This window comes from Oncorhynchus mykiss, chromosome 12 (genome assembly GCF_013265735.2).
Source record: "Oncorhynchus mykiss isolate Arlee chromosome 12, USDA_OmykA_1.1, whole genome shotgun sequence".
In the NCBI taxonomy this organism is placed as follows: Eukaryota; Metazoa; Chordata; class Actinopteri; order Salmoniformes; family Salmonidae; genus Oncorhynchus; species Oncorhynchus mykiss.
The window spans coordinates 63,096,526-63,123,778 of record NC_048576.1 but is presented as its reverse complement, the minus strand read 5'-3'; the positions used below and the strand labels follow the sequence as shown (position 1 = coordinate 63,123,778).

Genomic DNA, 27,253 nt, shown 5'->3' with positions numbered 1-27,253 from the left:
CAACGAGATCATTGACGAGGAAGAAGAACGTTAATCTAGGGCTTCCTCTGAATTCGGCCAATCAAAATCGAATGCGTTGTTCTCGTCTGTGTAGTATGCAGTGCGTGAAGCGTTGGTTCCTCCTGCGCAGCTAGATAGGTAGGATACAGTCCATCTGCCTCTGCCGTCCGCATTCAGTGCTGCCGACTGCCATATTAATTACCATTCAGAGCTGCACCTCTGAACATCACCAAACTCGAAGATGGCGGCCCGGGTAAGATATTTTCTCGGTTGTTCAATATCTCTTTGTCGAAATAAACATTTTCTTTCGTTGTAAATAGAATACAATTCAGAGTGTGATGTATGGCTTCCAGATACGCGAAGGAAGGAGGTCGCCAGCTTTCAAATGGCAAGAATTTAGCTGCAGCAACGTCGCGCCTGAATGTCAAATTCGACGTCCGCTCTGCTATTTCAATGCAGAATGTTTTTTTACGCCCTGACATTCAGCTTGATAGGCACCCGCACAATCTGGTTTTGACGGGTCGCAGAAATAATTAATCTGTCTTGTAGAATCATCCTACAGTCAGCGCTAGGAAGCTATGGGCCTCTACAGCTAGCCACTGCATTAGCTGAGTGAATCGGTTGAAGCTATAATCCTGGATTTGACATGTCCTTTAGCCGACAGAATGCTTAAATGGGCAATTAAAACATTTTATAGGATATCTGTGCAAAAAGTGCTTGTAATAATTTTGTGGAAAGCATATCACAGCAGCGCACGCATGCGTCCTTGTCCATAGAACGACCTCCTTGTCCATAGCACGACCTATATACAGTAGCCTATGGCAGTTTTGTGAGTCCGTAGTATAATCTATGCTTTCTTGCATTGGAAAGCTATTTTTGTGCTATCTAGATCATGGTTGGGCAAACCCCCTTTTGTATGCCCACGGATCAATTTCCAAAAACAATTTAAAAAATGTTGGGGGGGGGGGGGGGGGGGGGGGGGGGACTCAGTCAGGGTCAACTTACTGTTGAGAGTTAGAATGGTAGAAGAAACAAGGTGTAATTTCAACACGAGGTTGGGGATCATCAGTTGTTCCCTTGTTAGGCCTATGTCAGTCACTGACAGTCACTTCATTAGCCCGTGTCAGCTTGCATTTGTTTGGTAAATTAGTCTTGCCAGCTATCTAAACGTGTAGTAATCATGGTCGAATTACCGACCTGGTCTCCCCATTGATTTTGTTAGTCACTCTCACTCAGATATCATATTAAAAACTGCAAACATTTCTCTCCACTCTATGGCAAAATGTGTAGAATTGCACGAAATTAACTCTAAAACAAAAAAGGCCCCCACAAAAATAACCTATGGCCACCAAATTTCTTCGAGGCCTCCACCCACATCAATGTTGCCTGTCCCTAATTAAGACGAAGCAGTGCATGACAAGCAACAACCTGTTGCCGATAGAGATGCATTCCAGCCAGGCAGCCACAACCTATAACAGGGGTAAACAACCCTGTTCCTGGAGTGCCGCAGGTATATATGCTATGCTCAACTTGAACAGACAGCACCTGGCTGATGCATTTCTTAGGTCAGCTTTGCCCTGCCTGCCCTGCTGATATGGAGTGATGCCAGTGTGCTGCCAAATTCCTATTGGAAATATCTTATATCACTGGATTTTAATCACAGGATGGAGCACAGTTTAGAGCTGGTCGACTGTCAATTTATGCACCGCACCTTGTATGTATGTAGGCCCATCACTATTGCTGATTGAAGTTCTTCTCCTGTCTCTCCCAGTTTAAAACCATTACATGTCGTGGAGATCTAAGCTTGCCCATTGAATTTACATAGCTCAAGGCAAAATTGTAATATAGGCGTGGCATAATAGCATGAGGTTTTCAAATCAAGGCCTATTCCATTGGTTGATGTTGTTGCCCGCCTGCATTATCCAAACTTGTATCCAGAAGACATCATTGGCAATACCCCTCTGTGGTTTGAGAATAAGGACTGAAAACCACGAGGATCACCTTTCCATTCTCAGTGGATTCTCTGTTGAAATATAGGCCTGTCTACAACAAGACAGCTTTGCTTTGTCAGCAGGGTTTGCATCCAGCCAGGGCACCGTGGGCACACAGACAAGACCAGAGGTGCAATTTGTCAAAGTCTGACTAGCGCTGTTGTGTTCTTTTTAAACACATCCGCCAGAGGTGTCTGTCACAAATTCCAGGGCCCTATGCACTGCTGAGTTACATGACAAGGCATTTTTTGGGTGAACCAAACATTTCCCCCTCCAGTGCTCTAGTGTAATGGCCCGAATGAAATTACAAGGCAGTATTGAACATGCAATCTTTACACTATGAAAATAACAGAAATTACATTCTTGAAGATAGTATTGTACTCCTTCTTGCCGTTAAGTGTCAAGGCAATGATTAGCTGTTGTACATTAGTTTACTGGACTCGGCAGTTCGTTTCAGTCGACAGACTTGTTTAAGGCAGCTGATGATACATTTTTAGTCAGTCGCAAGGCATGAGTCAACTGTGTCCACTGGCATTGGTCTCCCTCCTTCCCTCGCCCTTGCAGAGTGCACTGCACATTGTTGCAGGGGCTAGAGTGTCAGAGCTGCTGAGAGGGACATAGATGGTATCACAGACTGACAGCACACAGCGGACATTTTACAACAGAGGGAAATAGCCTACATGAATACCCCTTACAAAATGTTCTTACTAAGAGTGAAACATAAGAAAGGATGCAGTCACTATGAAGAGTAGACCTAGGGAATGTATACCGTAGATGGCTGTCAGAGAATAACCTTAGTTTGTGTACAGAACCAGTCAGAAGTTTGGACACACTACTTCAAGGGTTTTTCTTTATTTTTACTGTTTTCTACATTTTAGATAAATAGTGAAGACATCAAAACTATGAAATAACACATATGGAATCATGTAGTAAACAGAAAAGTGTTAAACAAATCAAAATACATTTTTATATTTGAGATTCTTCAAAGTAGCCACCCTTTGCCTTAATGACAGCTTTGAACACTCTTGGGATTCTCTCAACCAGCTTCATAAGGTAGTCAGCTTGTCACGCCCTGGACCTGAGTATTCTTTGTATTCTTTATATATTTTGGTTAGGTCAGGGTGTGACATGGGTGATGTATGTGTTTTTGTACTGTCTAGGTTTTTTTTTGTAGGTTTATGGGGTTGTTTACCATCTAGGTGTTTATGTATGTCTGTGGTTGCCTAGATTGGTTCTCAATTAGAGGCAGCTGTTCATCGTTGTCTCTAATTGGGAACCATATTTAGGCAGCCATCTTCTTTGGGTATTTCGTGGGTTATTGTCTGTCTAGTTGCTTGTGTCTGCACTAGTATTATTATAGCGTCACGGTCGGTTTGTTGTTTTGTATAGTTTAAGTGTCTATCTTTATTAAAAGTATAATGTATTCTAATCACGCTGCGTTTTGGTCTCCTCCATGCGACGAACGTGACACAGCTGTAATGCATGTGTGCCTTGTTAAAAGTTAATTTGTGGAATTTCTTTCCTTCCTTACTGCGTTTGAGCCAATCAGTTGTTTTGTGACAAGGTATACAAAAGATAGCCATATATGGTAAAATACCAAGTCCATATTATGGCAAAAACAGCTAAAATAAGCAAAGACCCAGAGTTACCTCTGCTGCAGAGGATAAGTTCAATAGAGTTACCAGCCTCAGAAATTGCAGCCCAAATAAATGCTTCAGAGTTCAAGTAACAGACACATCTCAACATCAACTGTTCAGAGGAGACTGTGTGACTCAGGCCTTCATGGTCAAATTGCTGCAAAGAAACTACTACTAATGGACACTAATAAAAAGAAGAGACTTGCCTGGGCCAAGAAACAGGAGCAATGGATATTAGACCGGTATAAATATGTCCTTTGATCTGAGATTGTCCAAATGTGAGATTTTTGGTTCTGTTTGTTAACCATTATTTTACCAGGTATAATGACAGAAAACACATATCTTGTACACCAAAGAGTTGCAGGGCAGAGGAGAAGAATGTGCCTATTTGAAAGTTATAACAAAATAAGTAGCTCAGGACATGTTTCATTTTTGGAAAGTAGCTCTAACCACGGGTTCGATGCACACAGACCGCATAGACCACATTGAGGAATGTGCACAGCACAACGACAAGAGTGAGGGATAGAGACTGTTTGGGGAAGTATGCCTAATCTACTTTGAAGAATTAGTTAAATGAAAACTTTGCAGCATACTTAGGCAGGCTAGCTTAGCTTAGCTAAATAGGATGACTAAGGACAGTACAGTATGGAGAGAACAGAGATAATGTTGGCTGGCTGCTACTGCCTGAGCAGAGATGAGATGATGACTTTAAGGAATACAAATAATAAAGTCATCAAATAAAAGCTAAGTAATATACACAATTGAAATATTTTATTATTTCATAGTAAATTCCTATTTTGTCTACCCAATGTGGACCTGACGGAGACAATGGGATATTTAAAATATTTTGGCAATCCCCATAAAAAAATCTCAAATTATTTTAATGTCATAATTTTTTGTGCATTTAATGTGAAAAAAGAAAACGGAAATCATAAAACCGGGATAATGTTTTTCATAATCGAACCGAAACCAAACCGAAATCGAAAATCACTAATCGCTCAGCACTAACATGATGAGACCAAGACCAGTTTAAACATAACAAGAACATGAACCAGAGGAGGGTTTATTGATGAGAGCATTTTAGCCCTTCACAATTAATTTAGCTAGGCTTCTGGTAAACTAATTATCTCAGAACAGCATAGTGTCAAACATCAAACATCTCCCTCGCTGTTAGTCACGTGTTCAGTAATACACAGCACTGTTGTCTCTGACGTATAAAATTGGTCTCATTTAATTATTCAGTCTGCAGCCATGTTTTTTAAACCTCAGATATGTCACACTACAAAAACACTAGCCTCACTAATATTTCTATAGGCCTATATTTTTATGATCTTATGCACCAAATATCTCTCTGCATATATTGAAAATGTCATAACAACATGGGTTGTGTCTTTATGGCCATATCTCTGCCATGCGTCGTGCCTAAGAACAGCCCTCAGCCGTGGTATATTGGCCATACCCCCCCCCCCCCCCCCCCACATCATTGCTGAATTATAGCCACATCTCTATATGTATATGTTATTTTCCTATATGCACATATACATGTGTATGAGTGTACAGTGGGTGTCTGTGTAATATGTAATCCCTGTGTTGGTGTAGGGCCTTCATCTGTGTGAGTGTTGAGCTGCAGCTATATTTAGAGAGAGTGCCACTATGTGCCGTGGGGTCATTGCAGTGGACCAGGCTTGAACAGTTCAAACACTCTTTTCATCAGACACACAATTCATCTGACAGTTGTGATGTAATTATGCTTAGACTGTACAAAACAAGAAGACCTCGTAGTTGAGTTGAGGTATTCTCTCGGATTCTGAGCAGGGTGATGAGCAGGGGGTTTTGTATAGGACAAGAGCAACCTTCAGATGTGTCCTCTTGCCCTGCTGTGATTGGTTCACTCGCTAAGCAGTGGTGCGTTCCTCTATCTCTCCCGGAGGCGTCAAACAAAGAGCTTGCAGCAGAGTCAGCTAATGAGGACAAAGCAAAAAAAGAACTCATGTGAGTTTAATTGTATTGGAATGGAACCAGGAGGCATAGACATCCTTGGTAGCCAAATCTGCCTGATATATTTAGAAAAGCTTGAAGCTTCATTGCCCGGCTGGACATATGCAAAAAAATATATTAAAAAGTATAATAATCATGTTGCAGTTCTCTCATCTTTCACATTTGTCAGCTAAATTGTCACTCAAATATAGGATGGGAAATTCCCTACTGCACAACGTAGCCAAATTGCACAGAACAAATAAAAGCACATTACATTTTTGAATCTTCCTCTACAAAACATGACATACCCTGCAGGTTTGATGTGTCTGCAACGTCTCTCCCTGCCATTAAATCTCTCAAACTTCAATGGAATTACTTTCCAGTAGGGGAAGACAGCCAAGAACTAACTTAAAGTGATTTATCTGAAATTGAAAAAGGAATTGGCTTTCAAACCTACCGTATTAGCTCAATGTCTTTAGCTGCTTCTGAATTCATAACACATACAGTTGAAGTCGGAAGTTGACATACTCCAGGTTGGAGTCATTAAAACTCGTTTTTCAACCACTCCACAAATGTCTTGCTAACAAACTATAGTTTTGGCAAGTCGGTTAGGACATCTGCTTTGTGCATGACACAAGTCATTTTCCCAGCAATTGTTTACAGACAGAATATTTCACTTATTATTCACTGTATCACAATTCCAATGGGTCAGAAGTTTACATACACTATGTTGACTGTGCGTTTAAACAGCGTGGAAAATTCCAGTAAATGATGTCATTGCTTTAGAAGCTTCTGATAGGCTAATTGACATCATTTGAGTCAATTGGAAGTGTACCTGTGGATGTATTTCAAGGCTTACCTTCAAACTCAGTGCCTCTTTGCTTTACATCATGGGAAAATCAAAAGAAATCAGCCAAGACCTCAGAAACAAAATTGTAGACTTCCACATGTCTGGTTCATCATTGGGAGCAATTTCCAAACGCCTGAAGGTACCACGTTCATCTGTACAAACAATAGTATGCAAATATAAACACCATGGGACCACAAAGCCATCATACCTCTCAGGAAGGAGAGATGAACGTACTTTGGTGCGAAAAGTGCAAATCAATCCCAGAACAACACCAAAGGACCTTGTGAATATGCTGGAGGAAACGTGTACAAAAGTATATCCACAGTAAAACGAGTCCTACATCGACAACCTGAAAGGCCTCTCAGCAAGGAAGAAGCTACTGTTCCAAAACCACCATAAAAAAGCCAGACTACGGTTTGCAACTGCACATGGGGACAATGATCATACTTTTTGGCAAAATGTCCTCTGGTCGGATGAAACAACAATAGAACTGTTTGGCCATAATGTCCATCGTTTGGAGAAAAAAGAGGAGGCTTGCAAAGCAGAAGACCTTGTGAAGAGGCTGGAGTAAACGGGTATCTATATCCACAGTAAAATGAGTCCTATATCGACATAACCTGAAAGGCCGCTCCGCAAGGAACCTCCATATAAAAGCCAGTCTACGATTTGCAACTGCACATGGGGACAAAGATCGTACTTTTCGGAGAAATGTCCTCTGGTCTGATGAAACAAAAATAGAACTGTTTGGCCATAATGACCATCGTTACGTTTGGAGGAAAAAGGTGGAGGCTTGCAAGCTGAAGAACATCATCCCAACCATGAAGCACGGAGGTGGCAGCATCATGTTGTGGGGGTGCTTTGCTGCAGGAGGGACTGGTGCACTTCACGGAATAGGTGGCATCATGAGGCAGGAAAATGATGTGGAAATATTGAAGCAACATCTCAAGACATCAGTCAGGAAGTTAAAGCTTAGTCGCAAATGGGTCTTCCAAATGGACAATGACCCCAAGCATACTTCCAAAGTTGTGGCAAAATGACAACAAAGTCAAGCTATTAGAGTGGTAATCACAAAGCCTTGACCTCAATCCTATAGAAAGTTCCTGGGCAGAACTGAAAAAGCATGTGCGAGCAAGGAGGCCTACAAATCTGACTCAGTTACACCAGCTCTGTCAGGAGGAATGGGCCACAATTAATCCAACTTATTGTGGGAAGCTTGTGGAAGGCTGCCCGAAACGTTTGACCCAAGTTAAACACTTTAAAGGCAATGCTACCAAATACTAATTGATTGTATGTTAACTTCTGACCCACTGGGAATGTGATGAAAGAAATAAAAGCTGAAATAAATCATTCTCTCAACTATTATTCTTACATTTCACATTCTTAAAATCAAGTGGTGATCCTAACTGACCTAAGACAGGGAATTTAAAGTTTAAATGTATTTGGCTAAGGTGTATGTAAACTGTATCCCTGTGCTGACTCTAAATGCCCTTCAAAATCTGACCTGTTGACTCGCTTACAATAGTTTCAAGTAAAGATTGGTGTAGGGAGAACTGATCCCAAATCAGTTTGTGAAATAGATTGTGTATGCACTTTTTCTGGTGCCATTATGAGAATAACTGATTTGTAGACATAATATACTGGTAAGATTGCCAAACTACCATAGAAAAAGTAACGCCTCATTTGAAATTATTGCATAAATATTGTGGTTTTGTAAACATAAAATATTGGTCCGTAGGCATATATAGTATATTCATATACACTGAGAATAACAAACATTAGGAACACATTCCTAATATTGAGTTGCACCCTCCATTTGTCCTCAGAACAGCCTCAATTCGTCAGGGCATGGACTCTACAAGGTGTTGAAAGTGTTCCACAGGGATGCTGGCCCACGTTGACTCCAATGCTTCCCACAGTTGTGTCAAGTTGTCTTGATGCCCTTTGGGTGGTAGACCATTCTTGATACAAATGGAAAACTGTTGAGCGTGACAAACCCAGCAACTTCACAGTTCTTGACATAAACCGGTGCGCCTGGCATCTACTACCATACCCCGTTCAAAGGCACTTACATCTTTCGTCTGGCTCATTCAACCTATGAATGGCACGCATACACTATCCATGTCTCAATTGTCTCACGGCTTAAAAATCATTCTTTAACCTTTCTCCTCCCCTTCGTCGACACTGATTGTAGTGGGTTTGACAAGTGACATCAGTAAGGGATCTTAGCTTTAATACTGGATTCACCTGGTCAGTCTGTCATGGAAATAGCAGGTTTCCTTAATGTGTTCTATACTCAGTTTAATTCTGTTTCTACTGAATACATCATTGGGTGAAGCTGATGCACTAGCTGGCTAGAGGCATAGGTGAATGGCTCCTCCTACTGGTTGCATCCATGCATATCGATCTCCAGCACAGACATCTGAATGGATACCTCCCCCAGGACTCCAGCTGATGGAATATTGACAAGGGATTCCTGAAATAAGGCAGGAGAAAAAGCCCGGAGTGTTCTGTCCTACAAGACTGCAGGGCTGAGCGGGGCATCAAGATTTAGGATTGTGTGTGTGTGTGTGTTTATACCGCAATCATAAGACGGATCAGTGAACACCCTCTATTCTTAGTCCTGACTGCAGCGTACCACCACCAATGAGCCATTTGTGATATATGTTTTGAATACAGTCTTCGGGGTTTGTGGGGCGTGACAACTTTGAATCCAAATGGTGTCTCATTAAATGCATTGAATTCTGTTATGAATGAAGGTATTTGTTAAGGGTTTTATTCTTACTACATTTTCAAAACCATGTCATGTCTTGCTTGTTTGTGCATAATACAGCTCCCATTACCATTTTAATTAGCCATACATGACAGTAACCCTGGGGTTCCATCCATTCATCACATAAACTCACCAAGAATACGGAAGATTTCTGCTCTCATGGAAATTCATATTAGTTCTCACATTAAGACAATATTTGTTTACAATGTGAAGAATGAATCTCTTCCTTATGTAAGATCTACATAAGAAAGTTAAGCATGTATGACCGACAAATGACAATGCTACCAGATTTTTGGGTATAGTTTATAGTAGACGCTTAGCTTGCTAAAAACTCACATTTCATAAACAAGACTCTAGCCAAAGACCAATTTATTTGGGCAGTGTAAATTCCCTGACGTCAAAATGTCCACATGCTTTGGTGCAGTTCAGGATGGGAACAAAACTAAAGTGAGTGAAATAAATGATAAGAATAACAACTCTGCCCCGCTCTGCATGCGCTTGCCACTTGCCACTGTCAAAGTGGCATTCCTTCGATTGTGAACCAATGCACCCGATGCTGCTTCAGCCCTTTGACAGACAGTGGTCCTGGCTGTCTCAATTCTCTGTCTCATGTCCTCCTCTTCCCCTCCCTCTTTGCTTGCGTACGTTGGCCCCCAGGTCGTAATATTTTTCAAGGTATGTATGTAAGTCATTTCCTCATGTATGAACTCCCACGCCACCCGCTATACGTCTAACAGCTTAATTGGACAGTCAGTCGGCTTTACTGAAAGTAGCTTTATCCGCCTCGTCAACTCCCAGGGTCTATCGAAAGCCCCCCCCCCCCCCCCCCCCCCCCCCCGCCACTGCCGCTGCTCTCACCCCTGGTAGTGACTGTCTCAGGAGAAACTATATCGATATGGTACATATCATCTGCCATTGCAGATCCATTGACAGAGTTGCAAATGCAGAGAGGGAAGATAATTGATTGAGTGCACAAGCAATTCATTATCATCCATTACTCCTCCACTGCAGTTTCACTAAGAGTGTTCAGACCTACGCTTGAGCCCAGGGTCAAGCGGAAAAGCTTATTTATTTGTCTTCTGGCTGAGCGAGCGCTGGTATGGTAGATGAAGGGGTAGGCTAGACTGCATGTGGTGATTTTAGAAATGGGGCAGGGCAGTGTGCCAGCACTGCAGTGCAATACGCACCTCTCTATAACTTGCCACAACCCAAGCATTCCCTTTGCTCCCAAACATTGCGACTCCCGACACCCTCTGCCCTTTCTCCTCGCTCTCCGCTCCCCAGCCGCCAGCGCTCAAATGTCAGACAAGCAAGCGTACATGGCAGGCCTGTGTCTAACTATGAATAAGCTAAATCAGAGATGGCTATGGCAAGCATATCTTCACAGGGTATGTTCACAACCAATGTATAGGATTGTATAAAATCGAACTGAAGGTCACCCAGACACCCAGACGAAGATGCAACCTATTTAGACCCAGACCAAACCAGTTGTTATTTTAGTCCAACTTGGCTCTGACAAGTTATTTTACCCTTTTTACCATACATGGCCACATGTAACTGACAAGATGGTATTCAAAGATGCGTTGAAAATAAACAAAGACTGCCGTCTCATCATAGGCCATCAGCCCAGACCAAGATTGTTTTTAAATGGTCTAGACTAGTCTAAATCTCCCCTGATTTGTCTTAAAAGCTGGAGTAAGTATTGCATCATTATCCAGATCACATTCTGTCTTCTTATTTAACTAGGCTAGTCAGTTAAGAACAAATTATTATTTTCGACAACAGCCTGTCCAGGGGCAGAACAACAGATTTGTACCTTGTCAGCCCGGGGATTTGAACTTGCAACCTTCCGGTTACTAATCCAACGCTCTAACCACTAGGCTACCCCGCCGCCCTGAAAAGTATATTTTGTCGTCACAACAACCTTTTTGTAACATGGCCTTCTCTGGGATTTTTAATTGGAACAATATGTTCTTTCTTTTTCTCATCTTTTCTCTTTTAACTGAAAGTGTTCAGAGGTTTGTCTTGTGTACCAAAGGGAAGGCTCTGTACTGCATAGTGTCCTTGGTATGTTGTGACAGTTCTCAGGCGGTCTGGAAGCTGTGCTCTTAGCAGCAAACAAAGATCGGCGAGATTAATTTTCACTCTGTAACCTTTTCGCTCCGTGAATTGTGCGAACAGAGCTACGGAAGAGAATGTCAATGCCGTAGATCCGTGCAATAGTCTGACATAAGAGTGTAGAAACTCGCCAACAAGAATTGTGTTTCGATAAGTTGCCGCGACCAAGAAAGAAGTGTTCTTTTGTTTTGTCTTGCCTTTTGAATTTGCCTTTGGTTCCATTGTATTTTGGTTGTCATCTGTCCATTCGTTCATTCACAGTCTTGTAACGACTGTAACAGATCCTAACAAATGAACTAACTAGCTAACTGTATCTATCGGCTGCTTGTTGCTGCTCTCTGGCGTTGTCTGTTTCAAGGCTGGTTTTATATATGCATTTGACTGTCTTGTGATGTTGGACAAACATTGCTGTTGCCTAATGAGTTGAGATATGTTGAATATGGAGAGAAACTAAACATGATCAATGTTCCACCCAAAGACATTCTGTGACATATCTACAGGATACTGTTGCATTGCAACAAAGTTGAGTGGTTCATTATATACCCAAACACCATAGTGTGAACTACCAGAATTGAACTGGATGTTTCTTCATGATTTTTGATGAAAGTCAAAGTGTCTCCTGGTTGTTTCTTAGCCTCAGTCTCAACAAGGAAACCCAAGTTGCTTGATGATGCTACTAAATGTCAAATGAGTTTTCCTTTGGGAAATGGAAAGGAAATGCTGCGTCACCACTCAACTACTGGAGTAATATCTCCCCTTCAACTTATCCCACGTCCTTCTTCCCTTCTTCTCTTCTCTCTGTTTATCTACCTTTTCCTCTCTCTCTCTCTCTCTTCTTTCTTTCTGTTCTCCACTGCAGACGATGCAAGCGGCACGATGCCCGACAGATGACCTGTCGTTGACAAACTGTGCTGTGGTGAGCGAGAAGGATCTGCAGTCTGGACAGTGAGTAATCACACTATACAGTGTAGCCCTCTGCAGTCTGGACAGTGAGTAATCACACTATGCAGTGTAGCTCTCTGTAGTCTGGAAAATCACACTACATCAGGGTTCCCCAACTGGCAGTTTTCTGAGCTTTTTTAAAGATTGTTTTTTTCATTGTTGGACATAAAAAGACTGTAAAAACACCAGACAACCAGCTCCAAGTGATTTTCAATTTGGAAATCTGTTCCCAAGTATTGCTACGCATAATAGAGAGACACGTGAATGGATACAAACGTAAGCAAGGTTTAAAATGATTATATTTTTGTCAAATATGATATATTTTTGGGCTTCTTGCGGTCAATTTGCAGTCTACAAATTGTAATGTTCCGGGCCCCCAAATGATCCGCTCAAGATAAAATCGCCCCCTGGCTGAATCTAGTTGATGATCCCTGGTCGACATGCTATAGTCTGGTGTAGCGTTTACCACTTGGGACCTCACATGCCTTACAATAATGTATGTACGAGCCCTGTTTGAGCACAGTTTTGGCCACTCTGCCTTTGCTTCTCTGCACTGTCACACTATCTTCCCAATGTACCGTCAAAATATATATATCTCTCTATATATATATATATATCAAAGGAGATCAGGTGTTTCAAAATGTTGAAGATTGTGCCTTAGCATTTATTTCAGTGTTCTCCCTAGATTTATTCTTACTTTAGGTGGAGTCCAGGGAGCAGATAGGTGTGGCTAATGTTGCCTAAGTAACAACAGGAGAAATGCTGTTCACATCGACTCTGTAAGGGCATTTACAAAATAAGCCATTGAAAAAAAGAGCACAGGTCCTTGCGGTGTATTGGTGTGACGTACTGAGATAGGACGTCAGTAAAGGAATGTGAGGTATCTTTTAAATGTATTTTACAAGGCAAGTCAGTTAAGAACAAATTCTTATTTTCAATGACGGCCTAGGAACAGTGGGTTAACTGCCTGTTCAGGGCAGAACGACAGATTTGTACCTTGTCAGCTTGGGGATTTGAACTTGCAACCTTGCGGTTACTCTAACCACTAGGCTACCCTGCCGCCCCGGACAGTGATGGAGCAAAGACATGAGTCTGGTTGATGTAATTCAGTATAATGTCTTAATTTAGCATGAGTTGTAAGTATACAATTGAACAGTTGCGACAAGGATAACGTTTGAAAACGATAGTTAAATCTGAAAAGTGAGTTAGAGTTGAGATGGAGATGGAGATGTGGAGATGGAAAACACTGTGCCAAAGTTTTGACAGCTACAGTGAGCCTGTTACGCTAGGTCCACGCTGGACCAGGTGGTTGATGGCGGATGGTAAAGGATTAATACTGTCCTGTGACGTTGATCCGGTTACAAAACAACGGAGGAGAGCTTTGCTTCTACGTCATGCTGGGACAGATGTGCAGGACATTTTCTTCACACTCGCAGACACCGGAGAACCAACGGACAACGTCATGCCTCGAACACACCGACTTTGAGTTGCGAAAAATAGGACGCAGCATCATCTAGATATGTATGCAACAAAAGTTCCACATTCATCAGCTGCTACCATTTTTGTCAAGCCGTCCACGCTTAGTTTGAAGCATACGTTACTGCAACAGCCTCTGCAACGCAATGCTGCAAGGCGAACGCAGAGTTTCATTGGACATGAATGTAATTCTGGCGTACCAAAATGCAAAAGACACTGTCGGTGTGTTCTAAGCGTCAGGGCTGTGGTTGTGTTAAACGCATACTTCGTGCCACAGGTGAACACAGCGTTCGTGAGAGACAGACATTTTATCAACTGACACAGAACACTGGTGAGACAGTTAAGCAATGTGTTTCTCGTCTTAGACAAGCAGCTAAAGACTTTGCTGGAGATAAGGACAATCAGATTAGAGATGCCATACTTAGCAAGTGTAATACTGAATATGTGCGAGGAAAACTATTGGAGGAGGGCCCTGGGCTAACATTAGCACAATGTGAAAGAATTCAAGTGCAAATGGACGCCATGCATGCGAGTACAGATGCTAAAGATAATGAGACCGTGCATCATGTTTTCAAAAAGGAGAGAAAAAACGGCTGAGACAGGATGAAAAAGGTAAAGACCAGTAAAATGAGAACTGTAACTCTGTAACTGACCCCATTCTCAGTGGGAGGGAACAGTTTACTCATGCTAATTGACTCTGGGGCCCACGAGTGATATAGTAGAGGCGAGCACATGGGGAAATATCGAAAATAAGGCGCCGTTCATCACGGACTGATAAACAGCTATATGCATACTCATCAGGCCGTGCCATTATCAGTAAAAGGGGTTTTCACGTGCCAAACAAAGACAGGAAAGCGCAGCACACAGCCTGAGTTCATTGTAATATGTGGACGCGGGAGTACCGTTGCTAGGTAAAGAGACTGCCATTCAATTGGGTGCGCTAGAAGTGGGTGTTGACATAGCAGCAGTGACAGATGTATGAACTCCGATATAACAGCAATACCCCAGGTTGTTTGACGGGGTGGGTAAGCTAAACACAAAGCAGATCAACCTACATGTTGATCAAATGGGGGGGAGGGGGGGGGTATCGGATGATATCATCGTCCAGGCGCCAGACAAGGATATCATCGTCCAGGCCCCAGACAAGGAGACCCATGACCAGCTGTCCTCAACAGGCTGGGGAACTGTGGGCTGACTCTCAACTCAGAGAAATGTCAGGTCAACATGGACAAATTGGTTGTTTATGTTCCATGTTGCACTCATAGAAAGGCGTAAGGCCCAGAGCTGAACGAGTGAGAGCAGTGGTCGAGGCCAGGGAGCCTGAGACGGCATCAGAGGTTCCTTGCTCTCTAGGTTCAGTGGGCTGCAGCAGTAGGTTTATTGCCCAGTTCTCTACACTCTCAGAGCCTCTGCGGAAGTCGACCAAGAAGGAAACAACATTCCACTTCGGACCGGAAACAGGAGAAGGCATTTCGGACATTTAAAAGAGTAACTGGCTGAAGCCGCGACACTCGCATACTTTGACAAAGACGCGCCCACGAAAGTAATAGCAGATGCAGGACCAGTGGGCCTAGGAGCTGTTCGTGTGCAAGAACAACAAGGATACATTGTTCCAGTCTGTTATGTGAGCAAGTGTCTGTCAGAGTGTGAACATAGATATTCACACACTGAACGTGAGGCCCTTGCATTGGTTTGGGCTTGTGAAAGGCTTCACCGGTGTGTACACGGCAAGGAATTTGATCTAGTGACTGACCACGAGGCTTTAGAGGCTATTTACAGTCCTCGCTCAAAGCCATGCGCTCGCATCGAACGGTGGGTGCTGAGACTCCGACCCTATGACATGCCGGGGAAAAACAACACCGCTGACCCTCTGTCTCGTCTAATTGGGAAGAGTGCAGTGAAAGACTCACACACACATAGAACAGAGGACTATGTAAGATTTGCGGCTGTGAACGCGACTCCAAATGCAATGACCACAAGGGAAGTCAGCTGCAGATGAAGAGCTAAGGGAGGTGAGAAATGCTATTCAGAATGGGTGTTATGAGACACGCCAGGCATTTGCACCCATAGCAAATGAACTGTGTGTAATCGGACAATTAGTCCCAAGGGGAATGTCACGCTTTTCTGTATGTGAGAGTCAGACCAAAATGCGGCGTGGCTATTGCGATCCATGTTTAATAAAACAGGGTAAACACGAATCAAATACAAAAACAATAAACGTAACACGAAAACCGAAGCAGCCTAATACTGGTGCAAAGTAACACAGAGATGGGAACAAGGACAATCACCCACAAAACCCAAAACCAAACAGGCTACCTAAATATGTTTCCCAATCAGAGACAATGACGAACACCTGCCTCTGATTGAGAACCATATCAGGCCAAACATAGAATGCCCACTCAGCTCACACCCTGACCAACCATAACATAGAAACATACAAAGCAAAACATGGTCAGGGTGTGACAGGGAAAGCTTCCAGATATAGCAGAGTGACCTGGAGGCACGGGACAATAATGTCGAGCAGAAAGGGAAATCCAAGATCTATGCCGACAGCCGTCGCAGAGCCAAACCCTCCGACGTGGACGTCGGAGATCAGGTTCTCCTAAAACAGGAGAAAACAGAAAACAGTTCACAACAACTTTCAACAAGAGCACACACTGTGGTCAATAAAGAGGGAAACAATGTGGTTGTTCAATCTCCAACTGGAGCCAGGTATTCAAAGAATAAAACATTCGCTGAAGAGGTATATATTCATATATTTGAGGAGCCGGATCCACAATCAAAGGACCACACACAACTGAAAGAGACTGAATCCAAGCCAGAGACCACCTGTGAGGGATCACCACAAAGATCACAGACACCTGAGCAAGTCAGGCCTCACAGACAAATTAATTAAATGATGATCCTGTACTGAAAGGGGTAAAGAGAACCAGTATAAACTGAAAAATGACCAATATAAAAGGACTAATGCGAAGACTCTGAATGTTTTGAGTTACGTTGTGAAGGAAAAAAAGTGCAGAATGTTTTGTTACGAACGAAAATAAAGAAAAGTCCATCAGGAGAACAGAAATAATAAGACATTGAACAGATGTCAGTTGTTTATTAATAACATAAAGGTTGCTGAACAGATAAAGAATATGTGCTGTTGGGTAGGTCAGGTTGACATTGAAGTTCATATCCAAGTAAAGGGGGGGATGTTGTGTATAGGACGTCACCACGTCAGTGAAGGAATGTGAGGGATTACACGGACAGTGATGGAACAAAGACATGTTGAAGTTTCCCTCGGAGTCTGGTTGATTTAATTCAGTAGAATATCTTAATTTAGCACGAGTTGAAAGTATACAACTGAACAGTCCTAGCATTGAACCTTGTGGTACTCCATATTATAACTAGTTGTTAAATAATAAATAGGAATCGATAAATAGTTGAATTCAATAGCAGCTTTTCCCACCTTATTTCTCTTTGTCTCTTTTCTGCTCATTGGTAGGGACCACAGAGTATAATCTCTTGCTAATTTGAGATTAGTCCTCCAGCCATGGAATCCTCTTGGTTTTCAAAGGGGGAAGGGAGGGAGTGTTATTTAGGATCATGTTGTTGATTTGGACATATAGCCCTGACACCTACCCTCTCCTCTATTCCTGGGAAATGTTGGATTCGTTTTTTTTCCTACATGGCTGTTCTACCCACAATGAAATTATATTTTCAAATATAAATATGTTGTTTTGAACACTATAGTCACTCCATTACAGGGGGGTTTTTACTGAGATTGGCATCTCCTCTGTTTCCTCTCTGCAGAACTAGTGCACAGCGGTCTAAATATGTGTATTCATTTTTCTATTGTCATATAATTAGTGCACCGTTTTTGCTGTGAAGGTACTGTCTTTTTCTGATTTCATACTACAAACTATACTCTATAATCATCATTCTAAAAAATCGGGGGGGGGGGGGGGGGAGTAGTTCTAAATATGATATTCTATTGAGGTCATGCCGTTGCCTGCATATATGGAACAGACATCCACGAGTCTCTCTAACCCTCTCTCTACAGACATGTGACTGTGAAGACTACGCCAACTCACAAGTTTGTGTTCACCACAAAAACCCACCACGCCATAGTCCCTGGCACTATCGCTTTCAGTCTGCCACAGGTAAAAAAACACACACATACTCCAGATCTGTATACTGTACTGAATGTTCAATCTATTGTACAGTATACCCATAGATCTATTTATACTCTTAACAAATTTTCTGCAAAACTACAATTCTAATATTTGATAGCATACATATACTTCTCTCTGCTTCCCTGCAATTCTTGGCTGACTTATCTCTCTCTCTCTCTCGCTCTCTCTCTCTCTCTCTCTCTCTCTCTCTCTCGCTCTCTCTCTCTCTCTCTCTCTCTCTCTCTCTCTCTCTCTCGCTCTCAGAGGAAATGGGCCGGTCTGTCCATTGGACAGGAGGTGGAAGGTAATTCACTCCCTTTCATGAATGAGTCTGAGGAAAAGAAAGCTATGACCACAGCACTGCCTCATTGACACTGCACCCTGCACAGTCCCTAATATACTGTACCTTCACACCTTGACCACAGCCCATAGCTCACCTTAACATACAGTACCTATATCATTTGACGGTACAGTGTTTCTGCGAGTACAACTTATACGGTACTAGAAACATATCTGACACGAGTCCTCTCCCCTCATAGTGGCCAACTACAACTTTGACAAGTCCCAGCAGTGCATCGGTGCCATGACTATAGAGATTGACTTCCTCCAGAAGAAGAGCACGGACACCAGCCCCTACGACTCAGACAAGATGGCCAGCGAGTTCATTCAGCAGTTCAACAACCAGGGCTTCTCTGTCACCCAGCAGGTCAGTCAGAACAACAAACACTACAGCCGGTCACAACTCTTCACAATTTTCCTGCACACTTCCCTTCCCTGGAGCTACAAGGAAAAAGACTGGTGGCTTACATCAATCAAATTGATTTTAGATGTGGGTAGGAGTGCAAACTTGGGAGAATTGGGATGCAACCTCACACAGCCTTCCTCTCTCCTTTCATCCTCTCTCTTCCTTTCATCTATTATTCTTCCTGTCCCCATCCCCCCCACAGATGGTGTTTAGTTTCTGCGACAAGCTCTTTGGGCTGGTGATCAAAGACATTGAAGCCATGGACGCCAGCATCCTCAAGGGAGAGCCAGCATCAGGCAAGAAGCAGAAGGTACCCAGAGTTACCATTGACCTACTGCTGTAACAACTCAAACCTTCATGATATGGGCCCCCGTCGGAATTACCCCCCTTCCTTGAAGTAATCCATGATTAGAAATGACTGGACAGGTGAATGCCAAGGGGTGGAGCCCTTGCTTTACCTGCCACTTCATTTCGAACGGGGTCTCTATTTGACGAGGGAACGTACTGCAAGGGAGCTGGTCGAAGTCCAAAAGGAACTCTGCAGAATTGTACGAGTTTATTTGGAACAGGTATTTGTAATAACCAGTAGTTGGTAATAATTCCAACAATTCATGTTTCCCTTAGATTGACATTGGGCTGCTGGTGGGGAACAGCCAGGTGGTTTTCGAGAAAGCAGAGAGCTCCTCCCTCACGTTAGTTGGTAAGTTACAGAGTAGTACATACAGAATACAGGTAGATTACAGTGCCTTGCGAAAGTATTCGGCCCTCTTGAACGCCATCAGCCTGTTTATCAGTCACCACTAGCCTTAGTCACTGTTCTAGCCAACTACCACCCGGTACCCTACTCTGCACCTTAGAGGCTGCCGCCCTATATACATACAGTAGATAGTCATTGGACACTGATCCCTTTAATAATGTTTACATACTGTTTTACCCACTTTATATCTATATACTGTATTGTAGTCATGTCTCATTCTATATAACTACTGCTGTACACACTATTTCCATTCATATATATTCCGGTCTCTGACTTTGCTCTTTCCGATATTTCTTTATTTCAAATCAAATCAAATCAAATTTTATTTGGATTATGTGTGTTGTTCCTTTTTTTCTTTGTCATTGCTAGGTACTACTGCACTGTTGGAGCTAGTAACCCGGGCATTTACCTGCACCTGCTATAACATCTACAAATTTGTCTACGCAATTAATAAACTGTGATTTCGATTTTTTGATTTGATTTAGACGAAGTCGACCAAGATTGATCGAATCCTTCAACCATGGGAAAATGAACCCGTCTTTATCCATTGTTACACATTTTTCATTGTAAAGTCTAATTGAGTATGTTTTTAATGCATTTTAAATAAAGTTTTGTTTGATTCCTCTCTGCCCACCAGGCAAGGCCAAGACCAAAGAGCAGCGTCAGTCCATCATCAACCCGGACTGGAACTTTGAGCGCATGGGCATTGGTGGTCTGGACAAGGAGTTCTCCGACATCTTCCGCCGAGCCTTCGCCTCTCGTGTCTTCCCTCCTGACATCGTGGAACAGATGGGTAAGGCTCCCTACTCCTTGGTCTTAGTTAGATCGTGCGGGTACTACCTACAGTGGCGGGCACAAAAAAAGTAAGGTCGAGCCGCGGTATTGGCAGAAAAATTGCCGCATTGCATGTGCAACATTGCGCCTCTCGGTGCCTCCTAGTGATAATTTGTCACAAACTAAATTGTCTGTGTACACAACTGAAGCATGCTGTGATTTCAAATATTCAGAGGTCTATAGACAGTCGTTGTTCCATTGCCCCCCAGGTTGTAAGCACGTGAAGGGAATTCTTCTCTTCGGGCCTCCTGGTTGTGGAAAGACTCTGATGGCCAGGCAGATTGGCAAGATGCTCAACTCCCGCGAGCCCAAGATCGTCAACGGCCCTGAGATCCTCAACAAGTTTGTTGGAGAGTCTGAGGCCAACATCCGCAAGCTATTCGCAGATGCAGAAGAGGAGCAGAAGAGGGTGAGTGGCCAACCACCATCTTTTTTTGATGACCAGAAGTAATTAATCGAACTAAAAAAATCCATCCACGGCCTCCTGAGTGGCGCAGCCGTCTAAGGCACTGCATCGCAGTGCTCGAGGCGTCACTACAGACCCGGGTTTGATCCCAGGCTGTGTCTCAGCTGGCCGTGACTGGCAGACCGATGAGGCGGCGCACAGTTGGCCCAGCGCCGTCCGGGTTAGGGGAGGGTTTGGCTGGCCGGAATGTCCTTGTCCCATCGTGCTCTAGCGACTCCTTGTGGCAGGCAGGGCGCCTGCAAGCTGACCCGGTCACCAGTTGTACAGTGTTTCCTCTGATGCATTGGTGCGGCGGGCTTACTGGTTAAGCGAGCCGTGTGTCAAGAAGCAGTGCTGCTTGGCGGGGTCGTGTTTCGGAGGATGCATGGCTCTCGACCTTCGTCTCTCCCGAGTCCTTACGGAAGTTGCAGCGATGGGACAAGATTGTAACTACCAAATTGAATATCACAAAATTGAGGAGAAAAAGGGGTAAAAAAATGTGTTTTAAAAAAAAAATCCATCCAAGGGGATAAGATCACAAACAAATGTTATACGTACATGCATGACTGACTGTCTCCCTCTCTTTCTCTTCATCCACTCTTCCTACTCACCCCTCTCTCCTCTCGTCCTAGCTGGGTGCTAACAGTGGTCTGCACATAATCATCTTTGATGAGCTGGATGCCATCTGTAAGCAGAGAGGTACTGGCCAGGGCAGTACAGGAGTCCACGACACGGTGGTCAACCAGCTGCTGTCCAAGATAGACGGAGTAGAGCAGCTCAACAACATCTTGGTCATAGGTAGGTAGTAGGTACACTCTTCCTTAACATACTGGTCATAGATGGTTAGATTTGAGGTATAGATACCAATCTTACCCTAAGCCTCACATAGCACTAGAGATGAATGCAAGACTCTGGTTTAACTAGTAACTCCATCTTTAACTTTGCATCCCCCTTTCTCTCGTTCTCTTCCCCACAGGGATGACCAACAGGCCTGACCTGATAGATGATGCCCTGATGAGGCCTGGCAGGTTTGAGGTCAAGATGGAGATCGGTAAGAATCCCACATGTTCTCTTATCTCCTGGCCTGTTCCTTTTCATGTGTTCCGCCACCCTTTGTGTTATTGTAGTGACCTCTCTCCCTCACTGAATGCATTTGTACCTTTCTTCCCTCCCTCCCTCTCAGGTCTTCCGGATGAGAAGGGGCGTGTTCAGATTCTCAACATTCACACTAATAAGATGCGTGACTTCGGCCTGCTGGCTCCTGATGTGGACGTGAAGGAGCTGGCTGCCGGAACCAAGAACTACAGTGGTGCTGAACTGGAGGGGCTGGTCAGAGCTGCCCAATCAACAGCCATGAACCGCCACATTAAGGTTAGAGTCCAGCCAATCAACAAACATGAACATCCCTGATACGGTTAGACTATCCAATTGGCACCTTTGAACACCCATGACATGGTTAGACCCCACCCCTTAGCAAGGTGCTTTGAGGGGCTAATGCTGTCCTTTAGGTCTACTGTATACCACAGTCAGATCAGACTGCTAATTCTTTCTGTGTGTCCAGGCCACAGCCACAGTGGAGGTGGACACAGAGAGAGCCGAGAAGCTGCAGGTCACCAGAAGCGACTTCATGGGCTCCCTGAACAACGACATTAAACCAGTAGGCATCTCTATATGTGTATTTTACGAAGGACAGGCGGCAAAGTGAACAGGATGTCATTTCAGATGGACCCTTAAGACTGTCATTCCAATCCTGAAAAGTTCTGCCCACTCCCCTTCCTCTTTATCCTCCTCTCTCTCTTCCTCCCCCAGGCATTTGGTTCCAACCAGGAGGACTACGCCAGCTACATCATGAACGGCATCATCAAGTGGGGCGACCCGGTGACCTGTGTGCTGGATGACGGGGAGCTGCTGGTGCAGCAGACCAAGAACAGCGACCGCACACCACTGGTGGCCGTGCTACTGGAGGGTAGGCCTGACCACACACACACACACACACACGCGTGTGAGAGAACACACGTACACACACACGCAAGTGAGCGTAGGCACATGCAGGTGGAGGTCACACACTTAAGCGCACACACACAGTTGAATAACAGCCCCCCCCCACACACACACTCTCTCTCTAACAGTCTTTATTTGTCCATCTGTCCTCTTAGGACCCCCTCACAGTGGAAAGACGGCCCTGGCTGCCCAAATCTCGGAGAGCTCAGAGTTCCCCTTCATCAAGATCTGTTCCCCGGACAAGATGATCGGTTTCTCCGAAAACTCCAAGTGCCTGGCTATCAAGAAGGTGGGTGTGAAGCCTGGCACCATGACAGAAAGATGGATACCTGCACACTGTTGAATTTCTCCTGCAGTTTTATTAAGTGTTTTGACCCCGATGTCTTTGTAAAGCTGGCACCATGCCCATAGAAAGAGATGGCCACTGTGCCAGAATCTGGTCGAATGGTAGACTAGATGTGGCACTGCTGACTCTGGACCACGCATTTCCCCACAGAGTTAGGGGTGCGATCCCTGGGTCCACCGCTTTCTTTACTAGCGACTTCTCCTTCCCTTTTCCTATCTGACGTAACAATAATAACTGAGAGCAGAAGAAAGAGATTATTACCAGTACTTCCTGTATGGCATTATTATGCAGTCCTATTGTGTCATTTAACTCCGTATCCCCTGCCTTCCTTCCCTCAGATCTTTGAGGACGCCTACAAGTCTCAGCTGAGCTGTGTGGTGGTGGACGACATTGAGCGTCTCCTAGGTGATTGTCTACCTCCTCGTTCCTCTGAAACCTCCTTCTCCTTCTAGTCTAGCGGGCCTCCCCGATCCGTCTCTAGTGGGGCAACAAACTGGTATCTCTCTCTTTTTTTAAACTTTCCAGTGGCGCCGCAGCCTAGCAAAGAGCTGTGTCTAAAAGCCAAGGCCCGTTTCTTCCACGCTAAGGGAGTCGGCGGCAACACTAGTGATTCCGGTCCGAAGTACCGTTCTGATTACTTTGTGCTCCGCTCCTTTTAGACTACGTCCCCATTGGACCTCGCTTCTCCAACATGGTTCTCCAGGCCCTGCTGGTGCTGCTGAAGAAGACTCCTCCGAAAGTGAGTGTTCACTGTTCAGTACAACACGGGCATGGCTGCATTACTGAATGTAGGTGTTGCGTTATGCTAATGTGTTTAGTTACACCGGCCTGTGTGTGTGTGTGCGTGTGCGTATAAGTGTGTGCGTGTGCATGTGCATAACTCTGTCTGTCCTTTACTCTGCCTACAGGGCCGTAAGCTGTTGATCATCGGAACCACCAGCCGTAAGGAGGTGCTGCGGGAGATGGAGATGCTGGACGCCTTCAGTACCACCATCCACGTCCCCAACATCTCTACTGGAGAACACCTGGTGGAAGCCCTAGAGGTAAGCACACTCCCGCAAACAAACAAGTGAACACACACGATATACATATTGACGAAGAGTTTCAGTAGTTAATGCTGCTGTCCTGTCTCGTGTGCCATGTGTTTACTCATTGACGTGGTATCCACTGCAGCTACTGGGAAGCTTCACGGACGCAGAGCGTGTGACCATCGGCCAGCACGTCAAGGGAAAGAGGGTCTGGATTGGCATCAAGAAGCTCCTGATGCTCATCGAAATGTCCCTGCAGGTCAGTGGCAGTCAGCGCTCATCCTCCTCCTCATCGTTCAGCTGCAGAACAGTCGACCACAATCGTCGTCTAGTAGCTATCTTCGCTAGAAAGGTTTCATGCCTCAAGTGGCAAATGGCTTTCTATGGTAGAGCCTGCATAATGCCACATATGCACTGTCAAAGTGTGTCTTCTTCTTCTGTATTGTTAATCTTTGGTTTCCTGCTTCCTTCCTCCAGATGGATGTGGAGTACAGAGTCACTAAGTTCCTGCAGCTTCTTAGAGATGAGGGGGCGTGAGTACTCCCCGGCCCCTCCCCCCTTTCCCGCCCACACAATCACCCTCACCCTGCCTGCATGCGACTCAATCACGGCCTCCCAACCGCTTCCTTTCTTTGACTTTAAAACCCTGCCTTCCTCTCCTGCATATCCTTTATTCCATTTCTATCTCTGTGAATATTACGACAATGATACACAACAGGCACCAGGCTAAAGTTTAAAAAGAACATGATTTACTAGTAGTATAACTAGTATAGTAGTAATACTAGTATATCAGTGTTACTTAACTGACACACCGACACACATGGGATCCTATGAACATGAAACCCTGTGACACGCTTGTTTATGTTCTTGAAGAGGGGTATGAATAAAGTTGTCACACTCACTTTACCTGCCCGCTGGCTGCCAATGCAGTCAGAGTATCAGTCGTTGACCGGTGTGATCTCATCTTGTCATCACCAGGTTGGATGACGCCAACCACATCCGAATTTAAGCTGTCGCCGAGGGTAAGGGCACCAGTAGAAGCTACGGGGCTAGCTACGAGGCTAGCTACCCAGACATTTAACTAGCTTCCCTAGCTACCTCCTCTAGCTTTAGGGAATAGCTTCCCTCATTCAGCTTCATTACAATGATGCCAATGTTTTAGAGCTCTAGAAGCCCCTGCTATCACTTCTGAGATCGTTCCTATGTCTTATTTACCTTTACAGGAAATACCCTCTGGCCAGCTTGTGCTCTGAGCGACCAAATTATACATTACAATGATCACATTATCACCCAATGACACACCTATTGTTTAGGTAAACTGACATCAGCTGTCCAGACATTTTATGCATGACGTACCTGCCATTCCTGTGCCTCAATCATGTCTATGCAATAGAAACATTACATACGACAACCTTATCATCATTCCCTCCCTATGTCATGACCTACCATGACGTTTTGTCCAGATTGTCATTCAGAGGCTGCTTTGACCCTACTGTGATAGTCTCTGACAATGGGACACCACTTATTCCACATTAGGGGTGCATAGCCTCAGTCCTCAAGCCCTTTGAACTACAGACTGACTCCATCGAGTACCAGGGAGAAACAAAAGCAGCAAGACTGTGGAAGAACCTTAGTTCTTCCACAGTTGTGCACCCTTGTCTTAGATTGCTGTTATTTTTTTTTGGGGGGGGGGGGGGGGGGGTTCGGGAAGTTTCTCTTTACGAATAGTTCTGAAGCATTTTTGCTTCAAGCTAGCCGACAAGAGGAAGAAGTCTTTGCTTTCATTTTGAATAGACATTCTAAGTGCTAAAATTACTGTTAACCATATATTTTTTCTTCTTGTTTTATAGCATATTATTATTATTATTATTATTAAGTCCTGTTCAACATTTGTTTCTGACATTTTGTTGTTGTTGTGTGAGTACATGCTGTAGTACAGTCGAATGTGGTTTTACGATGTGTCATGCGTTTAAGTTGGGGGGGACACTGGTAAATCATTGTCACCTGAATCCGTTTTATCGTCATCTCTCTACACGTCTGTCTCTCCAGTGAACGCACTGACCGCAATGACCGCAGCTACAAGTTCGACTAGAGCTGAAGGAGCGTCTGACCAAGAGACAAGAGGAGGAGAGGAGGACACCCTCTGTTTTCCATCCATTCTCATCCAACCAATCCGAGCGGGAGAAGAAGTCGCCCCGCCCCCTCTCACCCACGCATGTTTCAGAGGCAACTGGCGTCATCATCCATCCGCCCGACACTTATCGACATATCACCTCACAGAAACCTATTGAAAATCGTACTGTTCCAATATGTTATCCGTATGAAACGCAATATGGATTGCAAAAGTGCTGTCTTGTGCATTGTGCGTATATTTAGCCACGTATGTTTTAGCTTCCTGTATTTACAGTGCTGCGTATCTGTCTTGCTATCTATATTTATGCAGACCAGTAAGATATATCAGTCTTGAAAACATGATATCTGTATTCTATATATACATAGATTCATATGAAGCGCAAGTCATCGCAACGATTTGAATATTCCGATGATAACATAGACAGTGTGGTGGAAGTGAGATGTGTCGTTTCGGGTGTAAATGTATCCCACCCCTATGTTATTTATTTTCTGTACATAGTATATATAAGATACAGTATATCATGACTGATTTCAAATCATTCTATTGACTATTATTGAGTAATATATCAGTATTGTTGTTGATCTCACTCCAAACTTGAAGATTGTGGTGTTGGATTATAGCTTGGTTGTAGTCTGTCTAATATAGAGACCGTGGGTGTGTTCGAGACCAGTGTTAAACAATTCAACACTTTTGGAAATGGTATATGTTACAAAGAAACGTTTATTACTTATCAAATCAGCTCTATGTGTGACTGTGATTTCAATATTTTGTGTGTGCATGTGTGTGTGTGTGTGTATGAACACGCATTGCTTCTGTGTATGCCTGTAAGAGTGAGCGTGTTTGTGTCTGTGCGCAAGTACAGTATGTGTGTAATTTCATCCAAATTTTACCAGTCTGTTGTTGTGATGTGTTTGTTCATTTATTGCTTTATGTGAACAGTGCTTGTTGTCAAAAGCTATTTTTATGTTCTGTGAATTGACCGTGTGTGTCAACATGCCGATGTGTTATTGCAATAAAAGCACAGATACACAAGGTTAGAACAACA

The 27,253-nt window shown here is 43.9% G+C and overlaps 1 protein-coding gene across 2 annotated transcripts; it reads left to right on the top strand.

Annotated features, from left to right (window-relative positions):
* The first annotated feature begins 3 nt into the window (after positions 1-3).
* LOC110537965 (vesicle-fusing ATPase) lies at positions 4-27,253 on the top strand. 2 transcript variants are annotated; one of them, XM_021624453.2, is made up of 22 exons: positions 4-253; positions 12,203-12,288; positions 17,807-17,906; positions 18,183-18,222; positions 18,458-18,624; positions 18,866-18,973; positions 19,288-19,363; positions 20,058-20,213; positions 20,464-20,663; positions 21,332-21,497; positions 21,676-21,750; positions 21,883-22,070; positions 22,261-22,356; positions 22,509-22,665; positions 22,856-22,989; positions 23,385-23,451; positions 23,706-23,785; positions 23,955-24,089; positions 24,220-24,333; positions 24,552-24,607; positions 25,053-25,096; positions 26,124-27,253. In XM_021624453.2, the coding sequence occupies exons 1-21, from the start codon at positions 242-244 to the stop codon at positions 25,081-25,083; spliced, it is 2,244 nt and encodes a 747-aa protein (XP_021480128.1). In that variant the 5' UTR covers positions 4-241; the 3' UTR covers positions 25,084-25,096; positions 26,124-27,253. The 2 variants fall into 2 exon arrangements, with proteins under 2 accessions (XP_021480128.1, XP_021480127.1); XM_021624452.2 differs by lacking the exon at positions 25,053-25,096 and having other exon boundaries at positions 7-253.